We start from the raw sequence: 15,214 nt of genomic DNA, 5'->3' as shown, positions 1-15,214 counted from the left end.
TGGCCGTACCTTCCTTTTGTAGGTAGAATTTGTTTTGCCACACGAAGTAACCGGACTTTAGTACGTGGGCAAAGAGGGCCGTAATGTCGGGCTGAAATTTGTTTTGTAGTAGGAGAATTGTGCCATTGATGGGGACATTAGTGAAAAGGGCAGAAATGTCAAAACTGACTAATAAGTCGTCTTTGTCGAGTGTTATGTTTTTGATTATGTTTATAAAGTGTTGTGTGTTTTTTACGTAGGAGGGGGAATGACCTACCAACTCCTTGAGTGTTGCCGCTAATTTCTTGGCTAGGTGGTAATTGGGACTGTCTATTCCTTCCACTATTGGTCGAAGGGGCACATTTTGTTTGTGTATTTTCGGAACCCCATATATTCTGGGGGGGCGGGCGTAGTGGGGTTTGAGTTTTTTAACTGTGTCTGGTGGCCAAGAAGTGACGGACTTTAATAGTTTTTCTGTTTTGTCCTTTATCCTCTTTGTTGGGTTATAATGTCTCCATAATTTCCAAAAATGCATTCGGATCACCGTGCAAGCCTAAAAGAAAGGATTCAGATCATCCATGGAAATAATTTTTTATAATATTTTCTACCGAGTACAGATGAATAATAATAATATATATATATATATATATACATACATACATACATACATACATAGGAGTCTTGACAAGTGACAGACTGATTTGGAGGAAAATTGTAGATAGGAAGTTAGTAACGACGTAAATTTTTCATGTAGTACTATCATATCCTGTACACCCCTTGAGGGTACATGTCAGGAATTTGATGATGATGACATACATACATAGACAAGTATTATTGTTTGTGATCAGTAGATTTAAGTGATATTTCTGGAGCCCAGTTTATATATATATATATATATATATATATATATATATATATATTTAATCACTGTTTACTAAACTTCACTGAGTAATGCAATCAATATTTTTTGTGCAAAACAATTAACAGAAGGTTTCACAATTTAATAGAAAATATTTTTGAAAGAAAAATGAGTTTGAATAGATAGTTAACATAAAATAAGGAAATTGCACTTGTTATATATAATTTTGGTGGATGGAAATTTTTAAAATTAAGCTGAAGCAAAACCTAAGAGGTGAGTATATCTTCTTTGATAACTGTGTACTCACTGCTCTTGGCAGCTTTGCTAGATGGAAAAAATGAATCGCATCTTTTCATCTTTGTATGAGACTAGTACCCAAAATTTGAGTAGCTTGAATATGTATACCTATACATATTCTGAGAGAGTATGAACCTAGTCTTTTCAACAGAAGAGAACATTGAATCATGATAGCAATGCACAGTTAAATACTTTATCCTTCAAGATTATAATTCACTTATCAGGCTTGCAAGATCATAATCTCTGGATTTTAAAAAAAAATTAAGACACATCAAGAATTTATATTTCTTAATTCTTACTTAACTTGAATATAATTGAATGAAACACTTTATTTCTACCTAATGAAAATCAGTGATGGTTCAAAATTTTCTTTAAGCAGAAATTTCATGATCATCAAATTCCTGCCATGTACAGGATATGACAGTACTACATGAAAAAAATTACATCATTACTAATTTCCTATCTACAATTTTCCTCCAAATCAGTCTGTTACTTGTCAAGACTCCAACATTATCAGATCTTATATTTCTGTCGTCTAAGGCACTTTGTACTGTATCAATCCACCTATATCTTGGTCTTCCTCTGGGTCGTTTTGCTGCCAACCTGGCAGAGAAACACTTGTTTTGCTAATCTTTCTTTGCCCATTCTGTTTAAGTCACCATACCACCTGAGATTAGCTCTACTAACACATTCCTGGATGCTGACAATCAAGTTCTTTCCTAATATCCTCGTTTTTAATATGATATTGCCATTGATGCCATCAGTTCACACCTATAATCTCTCTGAGGACTCTCATATCTGCGGTCTCTAGTCTTTGGTGTTTTTACTTCTGACCCAGCTCTCAGATCAATAAGTTAAAACTGGTTTGAACACTGTCTTGTATACAGCTAATTTAGTGTTCTGACTAATTTCTTTCTTATTCCATATGAATTTATTCAGTTGACTTCCTACCATACCAGCTTTGTTGTCTATTTCTATATTGAATTTACCATCATCAGTAAAAAGCATGCTTAAGTAGCTGAAATGTTTTACTTGTTCCACAGGTTCTCCATTCACAACACAGTTGACATTTTCAATGATTCTGCCTATTTTCATTGTCTTTGTCTTTTTATTGCTGACCTTCATACCATATCTATTACAACAGCTATTCAATTTAGTCAGAAAATCTTGCAAACTTGTAGCGGATTTATTTAGAAGTATAACATCATCCGCATAAAGCAAAGAGCTGACATTAACATCTCCAATTTTGATGTCATGTTTAATACCACTTTCCTTCATAATGTGATCCTTATAGATAATCAATAACAGAGGGGATAATGTACATTCTTGTCTCACACCAAATTTAACATTAAACCATCTTCCTGTACTTTCTTCAATTCTAACTGCTGACTTACAACTCAAATAAAGACTAAGTATTGCTTGATATAATTCCCAATTGACACCATATAACCGTAGCATATTGAATAGCCTCTCTCTTGGCACCTTGCTTTTCCAGTTTTTCAAAACCTTAATACAGATCTTTGTTATATTCCCATGCTTTCTCGACTATTTGTCGTAAAGTGAAGATCTGATCCTGACAGCCTCTATTTGGCCTGAATCCAGCTTGTTCTTCACCAAGCTTTTCTTCCACAATTCTTCTCAACCGTTTCTCAAGTATACTTGCATAGATCTTGCCAGGAACACTCAGTAGGGAAATACCTCTGTAATTCTCACATTCAGTGTTATTTCCCTTTTTATATATGGGTACTATGAGAGCTCTACTCCAATCATCAGGAATTCGTTCCTCTGTCCAGGCTTTCTGAACTATGCAGTGCAGCCACTGTAAGACTTTTATACCACCATACTTCAGCATTTCTGGTCGAATTTCATCTACTCCTGCTGCCTTTCCACATTTCAAGCCTTTGATGGCTTTTTCTACTTCAAGTATGGATATGTATTCCTGACTGCATGCCTGGTCAGTGTTTTTTACCACTATGCTGTCATCACTGGTTGTTTCATTTAGCAGTTTTTCAAAGTAATTACTCCATACTTCAAGGATATCTTTTTCTACTGTTTTCATGTCACCTTTATCATCTCTAACTCCTTTTACAGCACTCTTTCCTCCATTCCTAAGTTTCTTCAACAACCTCCAGAATATTTTGCCACCTTGATATTTATTTTCTATATTCTTGCCAAAGTTCTCCAATGACTTTTGTTTAGCTAGTTTTACACAGTGTTTAGCATTCTTGCATTTGTCTCTATATTCTCTAAGAGCACAAACTGACTTATTTGACAGGAACTTTTGATATGCTTTCTTCTTTTCCTTCACTGCCTCTTTAACTTCCTGTGTCCACCAGGGAGTTCTGATTTTTTTATCCTTGCAGACAACCTCACCACATGCCTCTCTGGCAGAATCAATCAATGTTTTCTTCAGAGTTTGCCACTGAATCTCCAAGTTTCGATTCCTTTTCTCAAACTCTTTCATTTTTTCTTCAATAATCTTTGTGTATTTCAGTCTACAGTTCACATCTGAGGGCTGCTCAACTTTTATTCGCTTTAAAACTTTCTTACGTGTTATTCTTTTCAATATGAAATTCAATTTTATCCTGCTCAAGACTGAATAGTGATCACTTCCAATTTCAAATCCTCTGTACACTCTGGTGTCCTGCATCAGGGAGAAAACATCACTATCAACAATAACATACTCAATGAGACTTTTCTTATTACTTGCCTCTTCTCTTCATGTGAATTTGTGCACATTTTAATGTTGGAACATGGTGTTAGTAATAACCAGTCCATGTCCTGAGCAGAAATCCAACAGGTATTTGCCATTATTATTAGCTTTGCTCTTTTCTCCAAATTTTCCCAAAATATTTTTGTATGTCTCACAATCATTTCCTACTCTGCTATTTAGATCCCCAACAAGGACCAACTTTTCCTTTTTCATTGTGTCAGTTGCTTTTTCTAAAGCATCAAAAAAATTCCTCCACTTCTACCTTAGTAGAACCTTCTGTGGGACCATAGGCACAAATAAGTCTCATTGTCCAGTTCCCCATTTTCATATTTGCCCACATTATTCTACTTGAGACTGACTGCCATTCAATAATATTTGCCTCGTATTTTATGTTGAATAATATGGCTACTCCATCTTTTCCTTGATTGTCATTGCCTGAATATAACATTTTGTATTTATTGCTCAGAAAGGGCTCACCAGTTTTTGTCTTTTTTGTTTCAGTTACCCCTATTATGTCGATCTGGTACTTATCTAATTCTTCAGCTAGTTCTATTTCTTTGCCATTCAGGCTTCTTACGTTGATAGTACCGATCTTTCACTCTTTTGATGTTGAGTTGGGGTTTATTTTCAGATTTGTTCCAATAGCTGATTTTTTGCTGTTTGCCCTGGTTCCCTGGCGAAAACAACGGGAGCCTTGTTTAACTGGGCGATGCCCCAGCCCTCATGAAATTTTGTCATGTTGGACCATCATTTTTTATTTTGGTTTAACCAATAAGAATATAATTTGGTTGGCTAAATCCCAAATTGCCAGCCCATCCTCGTTCGTTCAGTATCCAAGTAGATACCCAACAGGATGCACCATGAGAAGGTGAGGATTGGACATTAGGTCAGATGCCCTGGTCGGTTCTCCGCATTCCTTTAAAGGCTATGTGCAGGTCTCCTCTCAGTTATACAGCTTTGACCATTAAGCAGAAATTTTGTTGTTCAAAATACTAAACAAATGTCTTTAAATGTCATGTACTCACAAGTTTTTCATTTTTTGTGAGGTGAAAAAAAAAACAATATTCCTGGACAAAAACGCTGATTCCACTATTTGAGACTGATTGACTTATGCTCCCATTGAATACTATTTTGAGATGAAGAAAAGAGAGATATTAGCTTTTTATATTCTTATCTACCAAAATGTTATTAACTAGTGACAAACACCTCAATGCAGCAAAACAAATGTACCATTGAAAGGGCAGGGATAATTCATCACTTGGATGTACCGATTAGTATCCTTTTGGCAAAGACATATATTCCTATTGTGGGAGATGGAACCATTGGATTCTCCACTGTATAAATTCTTGATAAATTCTTTCTTGAGGAATCTACAAAATATTCTAGTTTGTTTGCTAAACATGGACATAGTATACATGTAATTTATATACATACTGTTTTGTGGGAGATTCCCCGGAAGACTACTGCATTATTCAAGAAGCTTTTGCTGATATGTTAAGAAATATATGCTATACCTGTACTTTACATATCATTGTGCTCAGGACTCCATAACTCTCACTTAAGTCTGCTGATCACAAAAAAATTTCTCTCCCGTGGTATGAATTGTGGTAAAAGGTGGGCACGATGTATGTGTATGCATATAATATCTTGAGAATTTAAAGCAGCAAATTTCAATTATATGCAATAATTTGTAAGATCTGCCATGCCTTTAATTTTGCCTGTTCACTGTTTTTTCTTCCATGCTACTTCTCTTCCATTGCCTACTAATCAATTACCAGTCTTTCATGACAAGAAGAACTAATTTATTTTACTTCCTCATCTATCAAAGTACGCTGCATTGAGTTTTGGAGAGGAATTATCTAAACAAATGCTTCCTGTGATTTTTATCCGTGCATCTTATATAATGGATGAGTGTCTCTTCATTTGAGATATCTGTATAAGCATCTAGAAGAAGCTGGGGTCTTTCATTTCCTTAACTAATTTTAATTTAATGACATCAGTAGTAACTCACACAAATTCTTTACATTTCATGTCGTTTTGATACTGTTATACTACTGGACCTATGTAGTTTTTTAAGTCAGTAAATACAAAGCCGCTCTTCAGGTGTTCAAACCTATTATAATCCATCTTTCTTTGGAACAGCAAGAGATATGTTTCCAGGTTGATTTCATTATTGTCCATTTTATGGACAATAGCAAAAGGGGGCTGCAATTCATTATTCACAATAATGAATAATGAATTGGAGGCTGCCCATAATTAAATAACTTGATAATGAATGAGATGCTTTAAAATAAAAATAATGTAAAATAAAAAATGTAAAATATGTGAAGAAAATAAGGCAATGCATTTAGAATGAGTCAGAAAATTCACTCACCATTTGTCTCTGATAACTTGCCTGTAATTAGTGAAAGTATAGATTTCTAGAGCCCTGCCAGCATGTACTGTCAATTTGAATAATTCAAATATATCTGGGGGGAGGGGGGAGTTTATCAATTCAAAGGTATTAGTTAATGAATTGACCAAGTCCCATTTCCCTCCAGATATATTTGTATACCACCACTAACAGACATTCATATTTATTTTTAACTGAAACCTCAACTTGCTGTTACAGTAGTCATTATACACCTTAGTCTAAACTATACATACTTTCCATGATGATGAAAGTTTATTCCATTCCTCTCCATTTAACTTGCTTTCCAGCACCCAAATATTCTAACCTTCAAGATCCTTCATTGGGACCACTTTGTTCTTTCTTCTCAGAAAGAAAAAAAAAAAAAAAAAAACCTCACTCACTCCACTTTCTCCTACATTAACAATATAGTCAATCATTGACTTACTTACTGATCCAGGCTTAAAATGTTTACTAATAAAGGAACATGATACACTTGGTTCACACTTACTAACATTGAAAACCTGATGCTAGGCCAACTGTATAACACGAAATTTGACAAATACATGTTTGACAAAAGTTGTAGTGTTGGCAGTGTTTCTGGCTCTAATAATAAGAAATATAAACATTTAACAGTATCTCTGACAAAGGTCAGATAGACCTTTTTCAACTTGGATATCCCTCATACAGTGTTGACTTTCATAAAAACCAAAATGAGATTTTGGAAAATATTAAGAGTGGCATTCAAATGTAAGCAATGGTGATAACCAAAAGTAGGGTATCTCAAATTGAAAAACTTAAAACTTTTGATCATTTGCAGGATCACACTTGATGTCATATGCATTTGAGCTTGCATTATGATTCGCAAAATCAAAGGTTCTACATTAGAACTCTTTTCTTACTTGTTTGAGCTGCAGAAAAAAGCCAAGAGTTAGTTTCAGTTTCTCAAACAAGTAAGGAAAGAGTTCTAATGTAGAATCTGTCAGTTGATAGTTTGGTTGGCTAAATATAAAGTGAAGGCAAATGTGCATAAGATGCGAGTAGTAAATCTGCTGGTTCAGAGGAAACTTGAACTTTTCTTTGAAAAATATTAGCTAAAACATATCAAAGGAGGATTGAAATTGTACTCGAGTGTTCAACATGGACAAAACTAAGCTCTGTTGGAAATAAATGCCATCTGCAATATACATTGTGAGAGGAGTGATTGTTACCAGATCACTAAGCTACATACTTGGATACTGTAGATGATTTTAAACTAAAACCCTTATTTTATGTTATTCAGAAAATCCTAGACCCTTTCAAGGTCACTCAAATTGATCCCTTCCAGATGTTTTGTAATCAAATACTAGGATCGGATTACATGAAGCACTTTTGATGATTGATTTAGTAATTTGTTCCAGTTAAGGTTTATTGTTCTGAAAATTCTGAAAATAATTTCCATTTAAATTTCACTTATGACATTTTGACATGTGATTCAGAAAAGCAATTGTCATATGAGGACCTGCTTATATCCAAATCTTTCTTGGCCAATTTAATTTAAAAACCTCTTTAAATGCTTGATGCTTGCCAGAAAATGGCAGGTTAATTTATGATTATTATTTTACAAATTTTAACTTGACAAAGTTAAAAGAAACATATTATTTAACATATTAAAAGAAAGACAAATACCAAATAATATCCTAAAAGCTGTCACAAGTATATATGAAAATAATCAAATACAAATAAGATTAAATCACGAGCTATCATATACGAGAGAGAGATAAACCAAGGGGTCCGACAGGGATGTCCCCTCTCAGCAACTCTTTTTAATATCTACTTAAATGAAATAATAATAAAATGGAGTAAAAATTTACATCAAGGAATTAAACTTTCACCTACAGTTAACTTTAACACTCTCCTCTTTGCAGACGACCAAATAATAATACAAATTCTGAAGATAACTTACAGAAAGCTATTTTAAATCTAAATGAGATATCCAAAGATTATGGTATGATAATATCAATGGAAAAATCAAAAAATATGGCCTTTAAAGGACAAGATCCAGCAAGAACTAAAATAGTAATAGATAACAAGATCTTAGAACAGGTGAATTCATTTAACTACCTAGGATGTATGATCACATATGAAAAAGATATAAACGTAAAAATTGCAAAATATTTAAAAATAACTGGTGTAATTAACTCTATATTTAAACCAAACCTAGTTCAAAAACAAACCAGGCTAAAAGTATACAATACATTTACAATTAGCCTTACCGGTCTTAATGTATGGAAGCGAAATCTGGACAATAAAACAAAAAGACAAACAAAGATTAACAACAGCAGAAATTAAGTTTATGAGAAAAACTACAAAGTATACCCTATTTGATCACAAAAGAAATGATGATACTATGAAAGAATTAAACCAAGAATCAGTAATAGAAAAAATTAAAAAATATAAACATAAATGGATGGAACACGTTAAAAAAATGAAAACAGAAAGATTACCAAAACAAGCCTTAAAGTACAAGCCATTAGGAAAAAGAAAACCAGGACGACCTCTTAAACGATTCAACGATGACTTCTAAGGCCGGAACAGGCCATGCTAGGCCTAAATCCTTGATACGTATGATGATGATGATTTTACAAACTCCTCAAGGAAGAGCTCCTGTCATTTGGTGCCTATCATTTCTCTTTTTAAACACATTTACTGAAGACATATTCACAACACTCAAATTGTAGACTATTCCACACTCACTATACAGTGGAAGATTGAGACCTCACATGCTTCCTAACTTGACTTCCACCTGACATGAACTGCAAAATCTCATTATCAGATTCCTCCTATGTTCACTCAAGTAATGTACAGTATGTTATGGCAATACTACATGAAAAGTTTACTTATTACTAACATCCTATCAATAATTCTCCTACAAATCAGTCTTTCTCTCTCTCTCTCTCTCTCTCTCTCTCTCTCTCTCTAAGGACTGTAATATTGTTAGATCTTATATTTCAATCTTCCAAGACACTTCTGTCTACATCAGTCCGCGTAGATTGTAGTATTTCCTCCCAATTGTTTTCCTGCTGTCCTTTCATCAAGCTCAGTGCAAAGCTGGTCTAGGGTACAAAGATCCTTCATAAACATTATTTTTTTCATCTGAAGGGAGTTAGCCAGTCTCATACACAGGTGGTAGAGTATCTCCTCCCAGTAATTGTATTTATACTATAAAATCAACTTGTATGTCTCCATCATATCTCTCATTTGACTATTTCTTCAACTTTGAAGACATATTTCTTCTAGTCTGTTCTCATGTTGACATTTTTGGCAAGTTATCATTTTGGTTATCCTTTTCTAGATCTTTTGACTGTCTCTGCATCTATTTTAGATGCAGAGACTCTGATAACTCCTGTGAAGTGAGAGATTAGTGTCTCCCTATTCCTGCACATCAGTGTCCCCTTCAACATTGCAGTTAGCCGATATGATGACTAAACATTGTGGCCCTTCAGCACCAACTGTCTGTAATCATTCCAAATTTTCTGGCTTCATTGTGCACTTTGCAGAAAATTCCCATTATTTGCGTGCAATGTTCTCACTTCAAAATGCATACTGTTACACTAGGCAACAACCGATTGATACTCATTATCATTTGTCTATAGAACCCTCCCTCAGCTGTGCATTATCAGCATAGAAGTCACTGTTATCCTCTAGACCAGAGCTTCCTAAACTGTGGGCCGTGACCCCTTTGGGGGGGGGCATAAGTTTTGTTGAGGGGCCGTGAAGTAATGAAAACAAATTTAAAATGCTTTAAGACACAGTAGATTTTTTTTTAAATCTTCAAAGAAACGTATTTAATTTTTATTATTTATTATTTCTTTTTTGTTCTTTTTTATATTTTAATGGAAAAAATCACACATTGGTGTTGGTTAACAAATTTTTCTTCTCGCGTATTTCAGCGATTAATGAATATATGCTTATTCATATAAGTTTCGTTTCAAAGGTATTGATACAAAACACAAAAAAGATTACAAATCAAAATTTTGAATATAAATATAATAAATATTATAATAATATATGTCTGGATTACAATTTTTTTGGTGTGAGGAGGGGGGGGGGGGGGGCTGTGAAATATTTTAATTTTTCCAAAGGGGGGCCTTGGCATTCATAAGTTTGGGAAGCACTGCTCTAGACCAGTGTTTTTCAACCTTTTATTGATCATGCCCCACCTCAATGTCTCAAAGATTTTGATGCCCCCCCCCCCCATCTAGCATAATAGTCAGCCAAATTCTGAAAAAGTATAATATAAATATGTACATGTACATTTTCTAATTCCCCCTCCCCCCTCCGGAGCGTACGCCCCACATTGAGAAACATTGCTCTAGACCATCCTCAATATCATTAACATACAATTTAAACAACACTTGCCCAAGTTTAGAACAATGAGGGTACACCTCTCATCGTCCTTCTCTAAGACTTTTCACCTCCAAGGATCACTTCTGATACCTGTTAGTCTGCTTCTCTCTTATTCATGTCACTAGCCTATTTTCCAAACCTATCCCTTTGACTTTGTATAACAATCTCCTATATGGAATATTATCAGATGCCTTAGCAAAATACTTATGTATCATTTCCTGTCTGTGTTGCCACTGTAATAGAATATAAGCACATTGATGATCTCTCTCTCCTTCTCTTTCACATGATTTCATTCCAACCATCTTACAGTTTGTTTTTATGCTTTATTTTGTCAGTCACTTTCACAGGCACTGATCTGACAGCCATTGTTCCTTTGCTTTCATTCAGTCCTATATACATAAACGTGGCCACTGATCATCATCCATTCATAAGACAAATACAAATATGCTGAACCAGCGTTTCCTTCGTTCCATATATTTCTGTTCTCTGGAAGTTTCATTTAATGTCCCTCAAAGACTGAACAGACAAGAGCTTAAATAAGTTCTAACCCAGTTATTAATAGTTATTAATGCAGCATTCCATAGCATATGCATTCAATCTTGATTTTGTGGAAATGTACATACATAATTCCTGTACCTTTAATCCAGAGTTTAAAATTTAAGTAGCCTAAACTCAAATTAACTGTAACAGTGCATAATTTTTGATTTTTGTTATGTTTGATTTCTCAGAATGCAATGATACCAACAAGTTATTAATGTTATGCATTAGTAATATAAAATATTTATTAAATTTATATATATTTCAAAACTTGCTTTGAAGGTTAGTAGTGGCATTTGCCGAGAGCAGAAAACTAAAACATTAACCACTGCTGACTTACAAATAATATAATCTGAGTATCTTTGAGACATATAAGTGTGTAATTTCTAGTTTTAAAATTTAGAACTCCGTTGAAGAAATTGTTGTTTCAACAGCCTACTTGGAATTATTCCTTCGAACAGTTACAGAACCTGCACTTTTACAAGTCTTCCTTAAGTTCGTTTTGACATCAAACTATGAAAGTAGTAATGTGCTAAATACATTAGTTAACAGAATAAATGCACAAACAAGAGTAAGTATTGCCTTATGTTAATGCTATAGGTTCTTGATGTGTTCATGCTAGATTTACTGTTAACATTAAGTGGTTATTAACAGAAAATTAAGAATTTAGAAAATAGGATTGTGATAATCATCTGTTATTATCTAATCAAAAATTGCGTGCTCATATATGCACTTATGATTTTTTATGTATCCCTTTTCTTTATTTGTATAAGAAATCACTATATTTATGTAATGCATGCTCTAGCAAAACATTATCTGTTCTTCATGTTGAAGTTTCTGGAACAGGAAACAACACAGACACTGGAATGTAAATAAATAATTTATTGGCGACATTCACTAGCTTTAGCTAGCACCATCAAGAGGCAGTTTAACACTACACACTCAGTGAAGACATAAACCAAAATGATCTGGATAACAAGGACAGTCACGTGCAAGGTTGGTGACAGTGTCACTCTTCATGGTGATTCCTGTTGTTAATGCTGATGGGCAGATAGGACAGTGCACCAAAATCTATGTAAAATCATACTGTCCATTCTGTTACAATTGATAGGATTCTACACAACTTGTGCCACATTTAGGAACAGTCTCTCCAATTTAAACCACAATTTGTGGAGTAGCCTGGCTTTCTTTCATCTTATGAAGTGGTCTTTCTTTAAGGCAAGTTGGGATAGTCCACTTTTTTGTTTCTCCAATCCAGATGTTCTTTTTCGTGACGAAAATAGTTCATCCTCTCTGTCCAAATATTGAGTTTCACTTTTGCAGGGGATGCTGTAGACACCTGGGAATGAGAGAGGGTCCAGGCAATCCTTTGTCTTGGGCAGGTAGATATTTTGTATTGTTTCTGCCTTGTTTTTCTGTTGTACCTTTCATGTAGGGTAAAGATATAGTGTATGTGTAGTCTAGTTAGAGGGTGGGGATTTGTTCTACTTTTAAGGAGTTTGGTGAGAGTTTTAATGTTATATCCATTTAATTTTGTTGGAATAATGTGAGTAGAGCCTGTTGTTCCAGGTGCAGTGCTGGTCCTGAGCACAAAATTCGCTCTGCCCCAAAGGCTAAAGTTTTGAAAATTCCAAGTTCCTCAGCAGAATGATGGTATGAAGTGGCATGTAAGTATCTGCTTGTGTGTGGGGTGGGGGGGTGCATATAGTAGACTGAGCATACGAGGAGACCCATCTGCTTTCCTTGTAATTAAAGTATCCAAGAAAGCAAGTGCCCCCTTCTTTTTTTCCTCTTCCACACTGAAAGTAATTCGAGGATGGATATTATTGAGGAAATGTTAAAAGTTAGACAGAGCCTGTGAGCCATGGGGATATCTAGAAGAAGCAATATTCCACTAAATACCTGAGGTAAGGAGGGTAAATCGGTAGACGTTAGATGGATTAGTAGTATCATTAAGCATGAGATGCAAAAAACAAATGTTGTGGAAGGTATATAAGAAGAAAGATGACCAGCTAACTTGTGAACAGTGCAAGGATCCAAGTTTCTCAAAATTCTAGAAAGGTGACTAGCATGGTAAGGAAGGCCAAATCAGATTATGAGAAGAAATTAGCCAAAGAGATGAAAGGAAATCCCAAAGAGATTTTTCATTATGTGGCAAGTAAGAGGAAAAATGACTATGGAAGGATAACTTTAATGAGAGCATATGGTAGAGAGGTAACAAAGGTAGATGAAATTGTTGAGCTACTGAGTGACCACTTTACAAGGGTATATCATTGAAGTGATATGCCTGTGATATATGTCTTTCAAACCCTGTAGCGTAGTTGAGAGACATAAATGGAGTCGGAACACTTAATGCTGAGCAGAAAATTTTAAAAAATTTTGTGTTTGAATGAATTTGAGTTTTTATCCTTCTTAAGATTTTGTACTTATTTGTAGTTGCAGATCGTACTATTGTATAATTATTCTTGAGGTTTAGATGAGATGTGCAATATTAGCATACCTAATGAATGCTTTAAATATTTCAAAACATTTATATGTAGATTTGCTGATCTCAAAATTACATTGCATTAGGGTTATCTTCATTATATACAGGGTGTCCCAGGAGGATAATCTAAACTTCAAAAATTGATTTCTTTAATTGATTTTAAGCAAAAAAAAAACTATATCATGTATCCAGTTCCAGATGGGTGAGGCAATGATTGTTCAGCTACTAGTAGCACTAATTGTCTATGCACATATCATGGTCTTATGTAAATTAGTTATCACAGGAACTTGTAAATAAGTTCTGTTCATGTTATTAGCAGCTATGTGATTGAAACTTAAGATGCTGACCAAGTTTTCATATGAGGAGATGATTATGCTGATGTTTGCTTTTTTTTTTAATGAGAGCCACTATTGAGGAATATCAATGGGTATTTCTGAACTATATCATCCTTAACTAAGTAAGAAATCAATTGTGTTGGCAACTGTATATTTGTCATTGTATCTGACAGTATTGTATGTTACTAATCAATTACCAAGTTCAAAATTGAAGTGCTTTGAGCAATGCAATATGGTCCAAACAGAAGAAGGAGCTCTTGGTGTTTATTTCTAATTACCATATCTCCAAATTGGTTAGACATTGTACTGTTTTTTTAAGTTGAAATCACTCACAAAATTGGCTTATGAAGTTTGGCAGATTCCTCCTAGACCATCCTGTATTGATTTGCTACTTTTAAGAGTAAATATCAGCTAGGCTTGAAAAAATTCTTAAACCTGATGTTGATGATAATGTGCAACTTCGCTGGTGAAATAATTCTGTATTTATATTTCAACACAATTTCTCTTTTTCTTTTCAGCTCAGTGTTGTTACAATGGCTCTGTTTCGAACCCTTGTTGATTTGAATTGTGAAGATGTCATGCTGGAATTAGTGCTTAAGTATGTGTTTATTTGTTACCCAATTTGTATTGCTGTTTTATGAAATGGAATCCATATTAATCTTTTTTTTCTTTTATTCACTAGGAAGCCTATAAAAGTATTTAAAATTATTTGATATTTTTCATCCGTGTGTTAAGGCTAAAGTGCAGGAGGTTTAATGGAGTATTGATATTGACAGCACTAGGAAAGGATTAAAAGCTATTTTTAATTAGGGGCAAATGCTGGTCTTGAAATTCACGCTTGCTCTTGTTGTCATTCAGGGAGTGAGAGGTGTGATTGAAGTCTGATTAGAGGAATAATGAATTACTGACCATTTAAAACTATATATTTAGAAATTTATGTACATTTAATCATACAAATACAACATTTATTTTACAAATGATATTCTATCTTTTTCAATTTAGCTACTTGAATACAAGTAGCTAAATTGAAAAAGGACGGTTATTGACCAACAGTGGCTGGTCAATAACCATCAAAAAAAGTTGGTTGTAACTTAATTTTCCGAAGCAACATGCACACTTGTAAAAGCATGCTGAAGCTCACTGGCTAGAGTTACTTTAACTGCGTATGGCCTGTGTTTAAGCAACAGAGTGAGATGACGTGAAATGGCTATGCGCGCGCTTGAAATCACAG

The 15,214-nt window shown here is 34.3% G+C and overlaps 1 protein-coding gene across 5 annotated transcripts in view; it reads left to right on the top strand.

Moving 5' to 3' along the window:
- Window positions 1-15,214, top strand: part of LOC150100558 (FHF complex subunit HOOK-interacting protein 1B-like) — a 303,141-nt gene that overhangs the window by 179,305 nt on the left and 108,622 nt on the right. For all 5 annotated transcript variants that reach the window (XM_090401613.1, XM_090401614.1, XM_090401612.1 and 2 more), the window contains exons 8-9: window positions 11,567-11,734; window positions 14,502-14,581. In XM_090401613.1, the coding sequence (XP_090257739.1) occupies window positions 11,567-11,734; window positions 14,502-14,581 (248 nt within the window). The remainder of the gene's footprint in view (window positions 1-11,566; window positions 11,735-14,501; window positions 14,582-15,214) is intronic.

Source organism: Typopeltis vanoorti, chromosome 12, assembly GCF_054136105.1.
Source record: "Typopeltis vanoorti isolate ZY-2024b chromosome 12, IOZ_Tvanoo_1.0, whole genome shotgun sequence".
NCBI lineage: Eukaryota > Metazoa > Arthropoda > Arachnida > Uropygi > Thelyphonidae > Typopeltis > Typopeltis vanoorti.
The sequence above is the reverse complement of the archived record's forward strand: the minus strand, read 5'-3'. Positions and strand labels throughout refer to the sequence as shown.